The 16,313-nt window shown below is 37.8% G+C and overlaps 1 protein-coding gene across 1 annotated transcript in view; it reads right to left on the bottom strand.

The window, feature by feature from the left end:
• Positions 1-16,313, bottom strand: part of DIP2B (DIP2 acetate--CoA ligase B (putative)) — a 231,646-nt gene that overhangs the window by 49,227 nt on the left and 166,106 nt on the right. Inside the window, exons 5-12 of the mRNA XM_007452300.1 lie at positions 14,806-15,018; positions 11,914-12,069; positions 11,312-11,431; positions 7,496-7,693; positions 5,954-6,045; positions 4,158-4,268; positions 2,371-2,494; positions 1,652-1,761 (exon numbers count right to left, since the gene is read on the bottom strand). Of these exons, the coding sequence (XP_007452362.1) occupies positions 1,652-1,761; positions 2,371-2,494; positions 4,158-4,268; positions 5,954-6,045; positions 7,496-7,693; positions 11,312-11,431; positions 11,914-12,069; positions 14,806-15,018 (1,124 nt within the window). The remainder of the gene's footprint in view (positions 1-1,651; positions 1,762-2,370; positions 2,495-4,157; positions 4,269-5,953; positions 6,046-7,495; positions 7,694-11,311; positions 11,432-11,913; positions 12,070-14,805; positions 15,019-16,313) is intronic.

Here is a 16,313-nt window from a genome sequence, read left to right as displayed (position 1 = left end):
GGGTGAACCATGTCATCACTGGGAGATGATAATGGACTGAGAGCTCACTGCTAAATTTGGTATTTTAATCGCCTGTTTACTTGTCTGTCATTTAAACGTACCCAGATCCCTTCCATCGTTAAAAGCAATCCTCCTTCTATCCAACATCACCACGTTACCTCAAAGCTACTGCCCGCTCTCTTCCCTTTTATAGCCAAAGTTATCACTACAGGGCTCAAGCTGGGTGGATTTTTTTCCCCAAACTTTTTTTAAAATTTATGGATGTTTATTCATTAATTTAGCAAACAGTTGGTGAGCATTTACTAATATGTCTCAAGCAAGATGCAGAGTACTCAAGGGCATAGCTTTTAGAGTGAAACAGATATGAGTTTGAGTCCGAGCTCTGTCAACTTTGAGTCAAAGGTTTTAGACAAACCTTTGGTTGGTTACTCAAGTTAAAGTCTTAGTCTCCTCAGGTACTAAGCAGGTTTAATAACAGCCCCCCACCTCACAGGGTACTTGTGAGGACTGACTGAGATAATGTATATAAAGCACTTGGCCTGGGCTTCCCTGGTGGTGCAGGTTTAGAATCCGCCTGCCAATGCAGGGGACACGGGTTGGAGCCCTGGTCTGGGAAGATTCCACATGCTGCAGAGCAACTAAGCCCCGTGCGCTACAACTGCTGAGCCTGTGCTCTAGAGCCCGCGAGCCACAACTACTGAGCCCATGTGCTGCAACTACTGAAGCCTGTGTGTCTAGAGCCCGTGCTCCGCAACAAGAGAAGCCACTGCAATGAGAAGCCTGCGCACTGCAACAAAGAGTAGCCCCCGCTCGCCGCAACTAAAGAAAGCCCACATGCAGCAACGAAGACCCAACACAGCCAAAAATAAATAAGTTAAAAAGAAGTAAAAGTAAAAAAAAATAAAGCACTTGGCCTGGTGCCTGGTATGCAGTAGGACTTAATCCCTCAACTGAGTTATGTTATCAATCAGTCAAGTTCCTACACTAACCTTCAATAACAAACCCTCTAGCCATCTGTTTCTTCTTGCTCTTTATCTGTTAAATTTGTTCTTTTTTTTTTTTTCGGTATGCGGGCCTCTCACTGCTGTGGCCTCTCCCACTGAGGAGCACAGGCTCCGGACGCGCAGGCGCAGCGGCCATGGCTCACGGGCCCAGCCACTCCGCGGCATGTGGGATCTTCCTGGACCGGGGCACGAATTCGTGTCCCCTGCATCGGCAGGCGGACTCTCAACCACTGCGCCACCAGGGAAGCCCTAAATTTGTTCTTTTCAAGCACAGCTATTTGTCCTCCTCATTTCTCCAGTCTCTTGCTTCCCATCACCCCACACCACTCCCATCCCCAAAGCAGCAGAAAAATATCTCTGCCAGTAAAGCATTTCTTAAACCTCTGAACTTCTCTAAGTCTTTTGTAACTTTCTTATATGACAAGGATCAATTTCTTTGTTGTCTTTCTCTTGAATATGTATTTATGTTCAAAATAATTAGAATAGAAGGGCCACTGTAAGGCATTTTACAAGCCAAAAGATGGAAATCTAACAAACCAGGAGGATCTACTAACATTAAAACTACAAAAAGTTAGTTTTAAATTTTGTGGGACAGCAATTGAAGCCAAAGGAAAAGCCACAATGTACATCCTAGTCTCAGGACTTACCTCAATGTATGCTGGTTCTGTACCAGCAGGTGAGATGTGGGGTTGCCAGTCTTTAGGTGGCTTTGAAAGGTACTTGGAATCTGTTACAACCCATTTGAGCCGAGGCCAACCTAAATCAAGCCCAAAATAAAAATTGAATTGCCTAAGCCATCAGGAAAGGAGTTCACAATGAACTGGTCATTTTAAATATCAAGAGACCAAATCAAGGTCATTTTATAATCAGTAAAATATCTTTATTAGTGTTTAGTTATAAATCACCAGACAATTATACCTTCTTTCAAAAGTACAATCGTTCCACATCCTAATTCCAGGCCTTGACATTACCTCAACTGGGAGGTCCATTTGGCAGTGGAAGTCCACTGAGGTTAGTGGTCTATCCTCTGTCTCTACATGTAGCATTTAGCTTTAGTGAACAGAGTGGTAGCTTTTCCAACCACCAGCCTAAAGGTTAAGGGTGTGGGCTGTGGAATCAGACAGATTTGGGTTCAAATCGCTGCTCTGCCATACATTGGCTGTGACTTTGGGCAACTTACTTAACCTCTTTGTGTCTCACTTTCCTCACCTGTAAAATGGGGATAATAATGGTACCTACTTCATAAGATTGTGAGAATTAAATAAGAAAATATACGTTAAGTACTTAGTTATTATTAAATTAAAACACTAATTGGAGCACTCAGCTTTAATTTTTAACTGATAATTCAGGTACAAATATTACTAACCTTTAAACTGTACAATTTCTCCATTCTGGGTTTTTGGCAATCCCTTTAGACAAACTTCACTGGTAAGAGCTAAGGCAATACCACAGCTTCCCAGCAAGAAGCCAATCTGCTGCCCTCCAGCATCCTGTGGAGAAAAGATAATGAGCAAGGTAGGGGAGTGAACGTGAGCATACTGAAGCCCAAAACCTGACACTTAGTCACACTCTGGCACTTGTGTGACACATTCATGGAACCCCCTGATATCTGGCAATTGTCAAAATCCAGTGACAATATGTTCTTCCAAATAATTTCTACAACACAATGATTTCCTGAGTGCAAATCACATTTTATTAATCTGACATTGCTAACGATGAATTCCACCAGCCAAATGTGACCATTTTAGTTAATGGTCAGCAACACTCCTCTTTTAGATTAATCTTAGGAAATGAAATAAAAGTGAACATGGTTAAATTGTCTTGACCTAGCCATACCTCCAAATCCAAAAGCAAAGCAATTCAGGTCAGAACAAAATAAATAATGTAAATGGACACCAAATGTACAAATTTACAATGAAAGTGAATGGACGGTTATACCCAGGTCCATATAGTCCTCATTATTCTATTTTAAAGGAGGTTGATTTAAGCCTTACAGCAATAGCCGAGGAAGAAACCAAAAGAGATAGCCTAAAGCATTTCCATTAAAATTTCATCTTAAAAGTATCATTATAAAACCACATAAACATTGCCAACTTAATAACTTAAGAACAACCCTATGATTTCCTGACCAATCTAAAGATACTATACCCATCAACCAGAGTTTCAGGGATGCTACCAATTTTTTTATTCCTTTCAGAAAATAATTTTTTTCTTATAAATCCATAGTCTCCACCATATTTGTCTTCACCATCAACTCCCAATAATAAACTGCACGAGAAAATTAGGGTCAAACAGCTCATGGAGAAATCATTCGGTTAAATTTTGACATCTGCCACATATGCTTATTTTAGTAGGATGGATGTGTGGTCAAAGTAAATTCTGTACCCCAGAGTAGTAACACAACATCACTGCATCGCCCTTCGACTTAATGGAGGCCCTAGATGTTATGACACAGTTAAGGGAAATCCCTTCACAGGAAGGTTTCACCTATTGTAAATGTGGATTATCTATAGTCTCTGACGCAAGAGTGGTACTTTTTTTTTTAAGATTTTTTTTTGATGTAGACCATTTTTAAAGTCTTTATTGAATTTGTTACAATATCGCTTCTGTTTTCTGTTTTGTTTTTTTGGCCCCAAGGCATGTGGGATCTTAGCTCCCCGACCAGGGATCAAACCCACACCCCCTACACTGGAAGGCGAAATCTTAACCAGTGCACCACCAGGGAAGTCCCGAGAGTGGTACTTTTGTTGTTGTTGTTGGCTGTACCACGTGGCTTGTGGGTTCCTCGACTAGGGATGGAACCTGGGTCCACGGCACTGAAAGCCCGAGTCTTAACCATTGGACCGCCAGGGAATTCCCGAGTGGTACTCTTTATAAATGGTAATCGTTGAAAAGTCAAGTATGTCCCCATAACTTTTAAGTGATATATAATACTAGAAAAATTCTATCTTGGTTGAAAACAGGTTATTTTCATGAAACATAAATATTCATAAATAAATTTTCTACAACTTTCATGTTTTTAGAAAGTGAAGCTAAGTACTTAAGAAAATGGTCAGACTATTTTTTAATGTTGTAACTGAGTCAACTGATCCAAGAACCCAATGCCTGCCATGTCACATCAGGCTACACTTCTCTTAAATTTAGCAATGTTACCTTTCTGGTAAGAGGTACCTCTATAGGCACTGGAATCACTTCGGCCAGGAGACATCCATAAAAAGCCACCATAAACATGACTGGATCATTGTTGGGGTAAACCAGGGCTACCTATAACACATAATGACATTCAATACAGAGGAATAAGAGGAGACTAACGCTTTCAATGCCACTAAGTGATAGATTTATATATGACATTTAGCATGAACATAATACATCAAACTATTTAATGGCCTAAAGAAAATTAAGTTATTCACAAGGATGCACACTCTCTGTCATTCCCATGATTATACTAGGCACAATTCGGGGACTATAATGCAATTCATCATCATCACCATAAGAATTTTTCATTTAATTCTATTGGTGATTTAGCAGTAAACAACTCACCTTCAGTAGTAAGTTAATTACTTAGAAAACCTAAGGCAATTTACTTTAGTGCAGGGCTAAAGCAATAAAATTAATGTGATGGATCTCTCTAGATAGACTAACGTATTAAAGAATAAGCCTTGTATCTCTCAGAGAGAACCTACAAGAACTGATGGACTCAATTACCACCTTAGGGCAAACCTAAGGTTTCTTACTTTTTAACAAATTCATTGCATTAATCCTTACTCACTTAACCAACAATGCAAGTACACTAGCAAGAAGGCATTTGGTAGTAGGCATAAGCAATACTGGGAGAAACCATTATGAATATAAAGTTAATTCATTTACAAAAGATAAACAGTGAAACCTCCAAAATATGTTCAAACCTGTGATCTCACCTGTAATGCATCAGAGATAACTGACCCTTCCTAATTTCCTCAAGGAATGCGAAAACACAGAAGTCACGATTGTTGTGGAGTTTGCTCCTTGGCTTGGATATTCACAGATTAACATTTGAAACTTAATTATGTCATTGGGCTTTTGTTTCTCCCTTTCTTTCTCTCACTTACAAATTCTCTTAACTTACTCCCAAGATAAGTTCAGTTCTGAACCTTCTAGAGTTCTAAAAAAAATACTAAATGCACAAGACATTTAAACACCCATTTCCTTTCTGCACACAAGTGTCCATGTTGTTAGGAAGACACGAAATTACCTTCTTAGGGTTCAGTGAAGATTATGCTATACTCACGAGTCATACTTAAAAGTAAAAGCCATACTTTAGATGCCCTTCGCCAAAATGCAGAAGTATTAATATCTTTAAAAGGCTAGTTTAGGAAATTTTGTAATCGTGAGCCTACTAAAATGAATTCTGTTGTGTATGTAGCTGGTGTTTCATTCTACAAGCCCAAATGAAAAGTAATATTTGATGATAAGAAGTAATTTTATTTAGAAACTGAATAAAACCTTTAAATACTGAAAAAAATTTTAATGTCACCTCTAATTTAAAAAGAAATTAATGATGTCAATTTGTTTCTTCTTAGAGGTAACATAAGTCTCCCTCCCTGTCCACACAAAACCCCAGAATATTGTTTTGAAAGTTTTATGGGGCATTTTTCAAAGAAAAAAATCAAAGAGTAAACTTGATTGCTATTTTTGTTGTCTAAATATTGAAATATTTATTTACAGAAAGATTTAGGTTTCTCTTTATTTTCATTAGTAAAGAGACATGTGAATATCCTTCAAACTATAAATGCAAGAATTATAACCTGGGTTGGAACCAAACCATTTTCATTTTCTAAGAGTAAGAGTTATATAAATTGTGCTGTTGTACATTAAAAATCCAGAATGTGCATGCTAGAAAACAATAAACATCACCTCTCTAAAACAAACAAACAAAAAAACACAACCAAACAAACAAAAAAACCAATTACCCTGTCTCCAGGTTTTAATACAGGTTCATTTTTGGTCCCCAGTTTATTAAGCAGTGTGTAGGCCAACTTTAAACTTCTGCTCCACAGCTTCCCTGGAAAAAGAAAACAGTCATATAGAAAAACACAGGCCTACTTCAGCAAGAGGGCATTCAGTTCATCAGCACACCAAATGAGATAACGGCCACTAGCAAATGATACATTAGACAAGCATCACCCTCAACACACAGAGAGGCCCTCCGCCACAAAAACTGCTTTACAGTCACTCTAGTTTACGAAAGCCAGTGCTGCCTTCAAGCAAAAATGAAACATCACCGAAAGCTCACTCTGATTTAGATAATATTTCAAATTCTTCTCTGAAGTAATGTGAATATCTTTAGAAATAATTTGATGTGAGCTGATCAGATTTAAAGGGAAGGAAACAAGTTTTTATCACAGGACTGAAAATCAGAAGACAGCTTCTTTCTAAGCTTTTTCTGAAGAAACACTTACACATATGATACTGGATACCTGAAGTAAGTGCAAAGCAAAAGTACGCCTCAAATGACTGAGCATTCCATACCACTGTATTTCAGTGAAAACAGACAATAAAATGGAAATTAACTATGTGAAACATGTGGATATAGTCAAAGATGTTAAATAAACATGTAAAGATTTGGCTAGCTGACTGCTTTCTTAAAGGGTACATGGATGAGATTAATGTACAGTTTCTGAAATGAATGCTAAAAACAATTTTAGGGGGAAAAGTCTATTGTTCCCCTCTTCCTGCTCCTTTCCCCGACCACCCTTAGAAATTCTTATTTTAGATTATGAAGAAAGTAAAATCATTTTATTTTGCAAAGATATGTTAGTTTTACACACAACTCATTCAGAGGGGCATTGAAGATGGAAACTCATGTCAATCTGTACAATTCTTTAAATAAAAACTATTTCTCTAAAATATTCTATATGGAGATCTATGGACAATGTATACCACTTGTGAAGGTTGAAAAAGGAATCTGTCTGAATAAACTAGTACAAAATCTCACAGCCCAAGTTGAATCCATTCTTCTTGTTATTTAAAAAAAGAAATAATAAAAATAAAGTTATTTTAAAAATTTATAAAACAAAACTAAATGGAAAAGTACTGATTCTTTGTTCATTATAGAATTTTGTGCCTATTACGCAAGAGGCAGGATGAAGTAAATGACGAAGATCTAAAAAGTAACCAATTTCAATTTTTAGATAAAACCACCTGATTTTTACCATATGCTATTAATCCTGCCCAAATGTCTTCCTAAAATCCTCTCCTACGGTTTGAACATCAGTGGATCTAAAAAGTCTCTTTCTTCTTTTAAATATCAGCTGGCTTGCAACAGTCCCTTTAGCAAAAGAAAATATTTGGCAACAGCTGTACTTAGAACTTAGGATCCTATTAAAATAATTTAAGAGATCTAGTGAAACAAAATGACCAGTAACTGCTAAATGGCAAGAATAAAAACATTACCCATGATAATCTGAAGAACTATTAGGAGAAAAGAAAGGAACTGGACTCCTGAAACTCACCATAAGTAAGAGTGTAAATTGGTTTCCCTGTTACGTCCAGTGCAGTCAGACAGGGGCATTTTGCCTGAGTGGTGCCCCAGCGCTGCAGGGCAGACTCAAGAGCAGGAGGCCAGTTACAGATGACTCCTAATGGCTCTCCCTTCACAGGGGTCATCTGCCGTCCCTCAGGCTTGGGTTGGTTGGGGTCTGGCTGAGGTACTGTACCAAAACAACCCCAACAGGTTATGAAAATAAGATCTGAAGTAAGTACAAATACCAACTAACACAACTTAGGTCTCTAATCTCAAGTATATTTCCCCTTTCCCTTTATCTTTATCTGGCTTAAACTCACTCTGAGAAAATAAAGGACATCGTTAGAAATAGTAACCCACAAACTGGGCCTTAATTCATTTCCCCACATAATCGTAAAATCATATTTAATATATTTTACACAACAAATCCTGACCCTGACAAAGCAAATGCCTGAACGTTCAAAAAAACACAAAGTATACATTTCTGTTTAGCAATTTTACAATTTTTAGTAAGCTTGTTTTTAGACCTTTAGTTTGTGTCCAATGTTAGAAAGCCAGGTTCCACCTCACCAGATTATGTTTAATGATAAAGCACTGAACTATGAATCAGAAAACCCAAGCTTACATTCACTTTTTACTAGTGTGACCTGAGGCAAAAGGAGTTACCCCAGCCTCAATTTTCCTCATCTATAAAATGGGGATACAACAGGGTCATATTGGACTCAGGCAGACAATGGGCATGAATGACAATGTTCCTTCCATGTCTCTATACCTCTGTGCACATCTCATATGCCCAATCCCTTTGCCTCCTGGTGAACTTGCACTCATCCTTCTCAGGATGCAGCTCTAATGGTACCTTCCCTGGGAAGCCGCCCGGGGCCATTCCTTCCTTAGTGCTTCCACACTGTATGCTAGTGCACCCTTATTAAAGTACTAAGGATGCTCAAGAGCATCTACTACTCTATAATTTTTTCTCCCCCTTTGACTGAGAACTCTTTTTTTTTTTTAAAATTATTTATTTATTTGGCTGCTCTGGGTCTTAGTTGCGGCACACAGGACCTTCGTTGCGGCACGTGGGATCTTTAGGTGCGGTGTGCGAACCCTTAGTTGCGACATGTGGGATCTAGTTCCCTAACCAGGGATCGAACCCAGCCCCATGCATTGGAAGCGTGGAGTCTTAACCACTGGACCACGAGGGAAATCCCTTGACTGAGAGCTTTTTGAGAGAAGACATGGTTCATATTCCTCTTATTGCCTAGAGTGCCTAATACATAATGGTTGCTCAATCAATGTTAATTAAATTGAACTGAACTTGGGGGGCAAAAAAGAAAAGCACTGGGATCATTAACATGGGCAATTCCAGAAACTGGAGGTGACTAATATTTCATATTCTTTCATATAGACAAAACTTAAGTCCTCTTAATTTTTCTACAATAAACAAGTATTATTCAAACATTAAAAAGCAAAAAAAAAAAATCCTGTATTTTCATAGCAGGAAAGATAATTTACATATGGAACAAAAGGCCAAGTATTCACTGAGTGCCAATTATGTGCACAAGATGTGATAAACATTGAGAAGATAAATGCTGCACATATTCTTTGAACAAACATTTATTGCTTCTAATAATGCCGGGTACAAGGAATACACGGTCCATGCCCTCTAGGAGTATCCAGACAGTGGGGACACACTCACACAGAGCTAAGTAAACATGACCAGTGCATGACAGAGACAGGTACAGAGAGGGCAGAAGAAGGCCATGCCACCCAGCTTAGGGGATGGGGTCTCCCACCTGGAGGAGGTAATGCCTGAGCTGAGTCTTAAAGGGAGGGGAAGGGTAGGGATTAGCCAGGCGAGTAGGAGAAGAGAGAAGCATTATAGAAGAGAGAACAGATGGAACGAGCAGCAAGTATTAGAAGGGCAAATGAAATATGAAATAAATTTTATTTTACAGCTCAATTTAGTGACAGGTTGGGGAAACTTACTTAAAATGTCATTCATTTTTCTACTGATACAAAACTTAACAGTTTCACTTCCCAACTCACTGCCCTAGGTAAATAACATTTGCATATTCTCAGACCCTAAACCACCAGATTAAGTATAAAAATAAACATGGGTGATTCTAAATAAATAGTTTTCTTTTTATGGACAGATTGTATATATGGTAGGCATAGTTCTGGTCATAAAAATCTGTACATTATTGCCATCCATTAGGCCTCAATGCAGACCCTAGGGAACACTCTTCCAGACTTCCAAAGACATATAGGTATTTTTCTTTTCCAAAGGTCACTGTCATTCAAATAAAAAAATGTTGCCTATTTAAAATTAGTGGAAAGCTGTTAGCTCTATTCTAATTGAGCTCAAGTATGAATATTGCTCAAGTATAACTCTATTAAACCTTGACCTTCACTTGCCTAGTCAATACACAGTACTAAAAAGACTGAAGAGGATATTACTGGCACAGACACCTTGAAAATATCAGTGCATCAAGAAAGATGACCATAGTTCAATGAGTTTAGTGACTCCTAAAGAAACAGAAATTCGTCTTAACCTCATACGTCAGGTTGCTTGTTGCTTCCTGCTGTACAAAGTGGGCTAAGACTGGATCTGGCCTACCAACATGCCTAGTTCCATTAAGGTCTGATGTGATCAAAGCCTACTCTTAGCCTCAGGACGTAAAAATGGACTGCAAAACTACCAAGACTGAGTTCTTTGGATGAAAGCTTTTGTTAGATAGAACTATCAAATGGCCACCCTCATTCCAACTATGCCGCCATACAGTCCCCTCCCAATCCTTCTATTAAATTCCAGACATCATATTACTTTATCCCTAAATATTTTTTAAATTATTGAATGAATAAATCACTCTTATCACTTCCTCTAGGGAGCCTTCCCTAACCACACAGATGAAATGGAATTCTTCCCTTCTCCAAACTGCCTGTACCAGTTGATACATACATATTGACTAAACTCAGCTTTCACGTACAGTCTATGTTTTGTCTAAATTGTAAACAACAACATGAAGGAAGAAGGAAGTGACTGTATTTTCGTGAACCTATTTCACCATCTACCACGTTAAAGCAGATACATATATGTGTTGACTGGTTGATTTAACAAAATGACTGGGTTATATTAGAAAAGAATGGGCAGGACTTCCCTGGTGGTGCAGTAGTTAAGAATCTGCCTGCCAATGCAGGGAACACGGGTTCAATCCCTGGTTCGGGAAGATCCCACATGCCTTGGAGCAACTAAGCCCGTGCGCCACAACTACTGAGCCTATGCTCTAGAGCCCGCGAGCCACAACTACTGAGCCCGCATGCTGCAACTACTAAAGTCTGCGTGCTTAGAACCCATACTCCACAACAAGAGATGCCACCACAATGAGGAGCCTGTGCACTGCAATGAAGAGTAGTCCCCGCTCACTGCAGCTAGAGAAAGCCTGCGTGCAGCAACTAAGACCCAACACAGCCAAAAAAAAAAAAAAAAAAAGAATGGGCAAACTTTTGAGATCGAATTTGACACTCCTGTTCTAGGATAATGCCAAATATAAACAATTTTAAAAATTATGTGTTTATTCCTAATTTCAAAAAGCATATTTCTGTGTTCCATAGTTATCTCTTTGTTTTTCTCTCCCCTCTCTCTCTCTTTACTTTTCATCTGAGATTTAAAATATAAAGAGCAGAAAGCTATGAACTCTTTCAACCAAAAACAATGCCTTGTTCATCCTTAAATCCTATAATACCTAACATGTAGCAACTGCTTACGCAATTTCTAAGGAATATACGTGTTTGTTAATATTACCACTACCTTCCACAATTTCTTCAGAGTCATCCACAAAAAATTCTTTTAAGGGAGGCCTTTTGGGTCGTTTCAGAGTGTTGAGAAGCTGCTGGATTTTTGTGGATACTCTGCTACTGACAGGAACACCTATAAGGGAAAAAATGGTAAGTTAAAATTAATTGATTTTAGGGATATTTCAGTTCCTCAATTCTCTTAGGAGCTTTTATTTCTAAGGATGTTTGGCCTTTGTCCACAGTCTCATTCTATTTCAACTGGGCCAAACAGGTACAAATACGTACATTATCATTTTTATGACAACAGAGAAAAAATATGCTATTATTAATACTGTTTAAATATTTCATCTAACATCCCTTTTCTCTCATAGCATTCTTTTCTTTTTCCATACTTTTTGTTCAGAATATCTTTTTGAAAGTACAGACTAAGTGTGAACAAGTGTTAGTGCTGCTACAGTGCAGAAGTTGAAAAGAGGGAGCTCAAGATGATCTGTGTGAGTAGGTCAATCGCAGTATAGTTCTGCCACTGCTGGACATCAGGCACTGCTGTTTATAATTTGAATTTTTTCTGTTTTACTAATGTGCCCTATTTAGCTATCAAACAGAGATGCCTACCATCAGCTGTATCCATGAGGCTGGACCTGTTGGATCCTTTGTGCATGCCTTTAACTATCCCCGATGGGGGTAGATCAATATTTGCTGGGCGTATTGAGGAAGATGATGACGAAGAAGAGGTAGTTGTAGTGACGTCAGGGGGAGCAGAGAAATTCTCTAAGAGGGAAGAAACCAAAATTTAGAATTATATTACATTAGCAATAAAAATAAGAATCTTTAAATCTTTTTTTTTCTGGTTTGTTTTTTAAGAAGAAAGAAAACTACATAAATGGGACACTAGCTCCAATAAAACAACCTTTAAAATCACATTTTACTAGCAAGATATAATGAGAGAGGAAGAGGTTAAGCCAGGGCATATCAGCTTTCTAAAATTATTACTCTTGAGAACTTGAGCAGCCTTAGTAAGATCAAATCACATATCAAATATTTCTCAAAAATGCTGTTTCCTACACAGAAAGTCTGGTAGAAATCCAATGTTATAAAAATAACCATAATAAAATAAAAATTGCAAGTGACTTCAAAATGAAATCAAAGTATGATCATTATGGCCACTAACAGTCTAGTCTTCTGAGCATTTCTTCATGTTTATGCTGGTTTATCTATGTTTCTTCTTTCACTGAAGACAGAAATTGTGTCTTGGGAGTCAGATCGCTCAAGTTCCCAAATGAAGAAAACCAGATAAAATCCACTTTTAATTTTTATAAAATAACCAATAGGTTACTTGGATTTACTTGACAGAAAAGGTTCTTCCCTTGCTCTAAGCATGATTAAACAGTGTTGTTATATTCTGCTTCATGTAGGGATTCTTACTATAAAGAAATAATGATATAGTTGGAAGAGAGCCATTCAACAGGGATGTGTTACAAAAAACTTAGAAGAAGAAAACGAAAATTAGAGGAAGCAAAGTATACAATTCGCAAGAATAATGAAAGGCCACTCATAACTATGGAAAAGGGAAAAAGCATATTATAAACAATTTCTAAAATCAATTTGGGAGTAAGCTTTCCATGCCCCAAAAGTCTATAATTACTAGTTTAATATTTTTTAAAGCTTTAAATACTTTGCACAAGTATATTGCAGTATATTCTTTCTATAGGATAATGTGATAACAAAGCTTTAAAAATAGACATTTTTATTTGACCCAGCAATTCCACTTATAGGAATACATCCTCAGAGGAAATAATCAAACAAATGCACAAAGTTGTGTGTTCGAGGATGTTCATTCCGGTTTCATAATGGCAAAAAACTGGAAGCTACTTAAATGTCCAAAATAGGGAAATGGCTAAAATAAGCTAGGGCATAGTCATACAGTTAGTTGCATATTTTGAAACCATAAAAAAAAGTATAATTCTATATTAATGATATAAAAGATGTCTGTGATACACTGCTAATAAAAGGTTATGAACATTATATTTAGTACAATTTCACTTCTGTAAAAACAAAAACAAAACCTTACATATTTATATGCAAATAAGGTCTAGAAGGATATACATGAAAGTGATAACACTGAAGTGTTATCCATACGAAGTGGGTTTGTAGATTATTTTTCCTTTTATTTGTACTTTCAAATTTTTCTTTGAGAAACATGAATTACTTCTGTTAGAGCAGACATCCAAAAGGCAATAATGTTGGATAAAATGGTTCCTGTGAGTACCTGAACCAATAACTTTTCACAGAGTGGAAGCAATATGAGATATGAAGTCAGATGAAATCATCTTGTTAACAAAAATTCAGGTAAAGTTAACTGGGTATCAGGAAAATATTTTTAACAAGTGAAACTGCTCTCTTTTAGACAATGTGGGAATAAAACCTGACCCCACCATGGCTCTGTTGCTTACCCTCCCAATAGAAGAGGTGGTGAGCATGCTCATCCGTAGCTGCTTCGGGAGGTTCAGTCAATTAAGGGCACAGCTAAGAGTGCAGGACAAGCCATCAGTTGTTGGCACTTGGCCTTTTAATGTAGGCAAGCATACCCTCAAGGTAGCTATTTTCTTTAAAAATTATAGGCTTAAATTGAAAGGTTTCCAAGTTCTTCTTTTCAGAAATCAATTAACAGAATAAAGATATATATAAGGTGAAACAGGAAGGTCACTGATATAAAAATTAAGACACCAAAATGCAACTGGATTGTTAAAAAACAAGGAAAAGTATCACAGACACATGATGTTCATATACATCACTTAGTGCCATGTGTACCAACTAATTAAGCAAAAGCAGAGATCTGAACTGTATCTTTATCTGCAGATGTCACAGACTCCTAGAACACACACACACACACACACACACACACACACACACACACACACAAAGCAGAGCCAAGCGAAAGCTATACTCCATAGAGGAGCACTGGCAGCAGGTAGCAGCTCACAGGGTACCAACGTTCTCAGCCCGCACACTCCATTGTAGCAATAGCACAGCAGCAACGACAATAAATCCAGTCTTTATGCTAAAGACAAAAGGGTCTTATTGATATTGTCTTAGTTCAGAATTTGCTCAGGTTTAATTTTTTTGTGTTTGAGAGAATGCAGACAACAATCCTGGGAAAATCTAATACGTTACATCGTTTAACACCTTTTACTTGATGGAATATTCTCCAACAGGGATAAACCACACTAAGACTGGTGTTATATCTTGCAGCTTGAGCATTGCTTATAGAAATAGCTATGGCTTCAGGTGGGCAATAAATACTATGCACCAATAATGCAGACGCTCTCTATCATTCCAAGTGTAATGCTTGTGTTTCCTTCTTTGCCTCATTAACTGTCATGTTCTTTCTGATTCTATTTTTTTTAGGCCACCCTGAAAAACCTAATACAAATCATAACCTATTTCCTGGATACTGGGAGCCAAATGGCACATAATTTGGGCTTCTCGGGTAGATCCAGCTCCTACCTATTCGAGTATTGGCAAATACATCAGCTAGAGACCCACTGGTTCCTTTGACCTCTCCATGGGACAGCGTAGAAGATGCGGATGAAGAAGTGGACGATCCCTGAATTGAACGGTTGATCCAGGACTCAGCATTCTGTAAGCTCTGTTGCAAGGCAGCAGAGAGCGCAGCTTGGCGTCTCAGAGAGCCCTCATCCTCAGAGGCCGAAGACGTGTCTGTGTGGAATTAGAAAAAAAGAAGTTCTCGATCCTGCCTACAACAGAGGGCTTTCAGATCTTTCTCATCGGTCACACATTCAATTTTGACAGAAGCAAAAAACATTCATATTCTTAAGGTAGATTAATATGTAAAGTTTCTTGAGAATCTCAAGGAAAGGTTTATGAACCAAAGTCTGCAAAAATAAAGCAGCCAAAATCTAGAGGTAATTTTAAGCTCTTTTAAAAAACCCATTTTAGAACATTTAAACTTCACTGTTTTTCTGTTCTGAGCTTAATCAGTATCTGAATTCTTCTGGCTTATCTCCTTATGTTCAAACAATCCTGAAGTGCTTCTATATCTTCTTCAGGCTCTTTATTAGAGAACCTTGTGATAGGCTGCTATACTGATTTTCGTAAGTACTTACTAATTAGTGTCTACTTAAAAGAAAATGATCTTGATGGGAAATATAAGTACTTATTTTTGGTAACAACAACTAAAGTGCCAAATAGTGAACTAGGCGTTGAGGAACTGACTTATTCTTATGTGGAATAAGAAACAGTGCTCAGCCTGGAGGCATTCATGGTTTTAGTGGAAAAGCTAGCTGGTCACAGGGCACAGGTGAGCTCTCCAAACGTGACTGGAGAGGTCACAGATCTGTATTTCTCTCCTTGATTCTCAGTCAGAGAACTGTGAGAAATCCACTGATGTCTGTATTTAGACTGGCTCTGACTTCAGGAAAATAAGGTCTAAATTAGAAAAGCATGTTGAAAAAAAAAGAAAAATTCAACCAAATATAGGATAGCCAAGGGAAGCAGAAGCCAGGAATTTATTCCAGGGCTCTGAGCTTACGAGTCATACAAGTTAGAGTGGCATTTAGTCTGATGTCAGATAAACCCTTCTAAATGATTTTGAGGGTTATAATTTATGGCCTGTGAATTGAATTTCATTCAATTTTTACTGCTGAACTCTTTGTTCTAACTCAGGTGAAACTGTGGGTCCAGGTTCTATTACTTTGGTTCAGAGAGCCAAACAGATAACTAACAGGGCTAGAACACTGCTAAAACCTGACAATGGAAATTCCAACAACAAAAGACTAATTTGATCCGGAGTAAGAAAGTTAGAATAATGACTACATCCTTGCTTCCTGCTCTGAACTACCTCTGACTCACTCTCTCATTCTGAAGGAGATCTGAGGCCCAAGACTTACTTACTTACTTACTTACTTACTTATTTATTTATTACAATGTACTACTTAGCTACGTAATGTGTGCTGGGAACTGTCAGGTTCTGGGGATTCTGAGATGTATGAATT

Source organism: Lipotes vexillifer, unplaced genomic scaffold, assembly GCF_000442215.2.
Source record: "Lipotes vexillifer unplaced genomic scaffold, Lipotes_vexillifer_v1.1 scaffold422, whole genome shotgun sequence".
Classification (NCBI taxonomy): Eukaryota; Metazoa; Chordata; class Mammalia; order Artiodactyla; family Lipotidae; genus Lipotes; species Lipotes vexillifer.
Note: the sequence above shows the minus strand (reverse complement) of the source record. Positions and strands in the feature narration are given on the sequence as shown.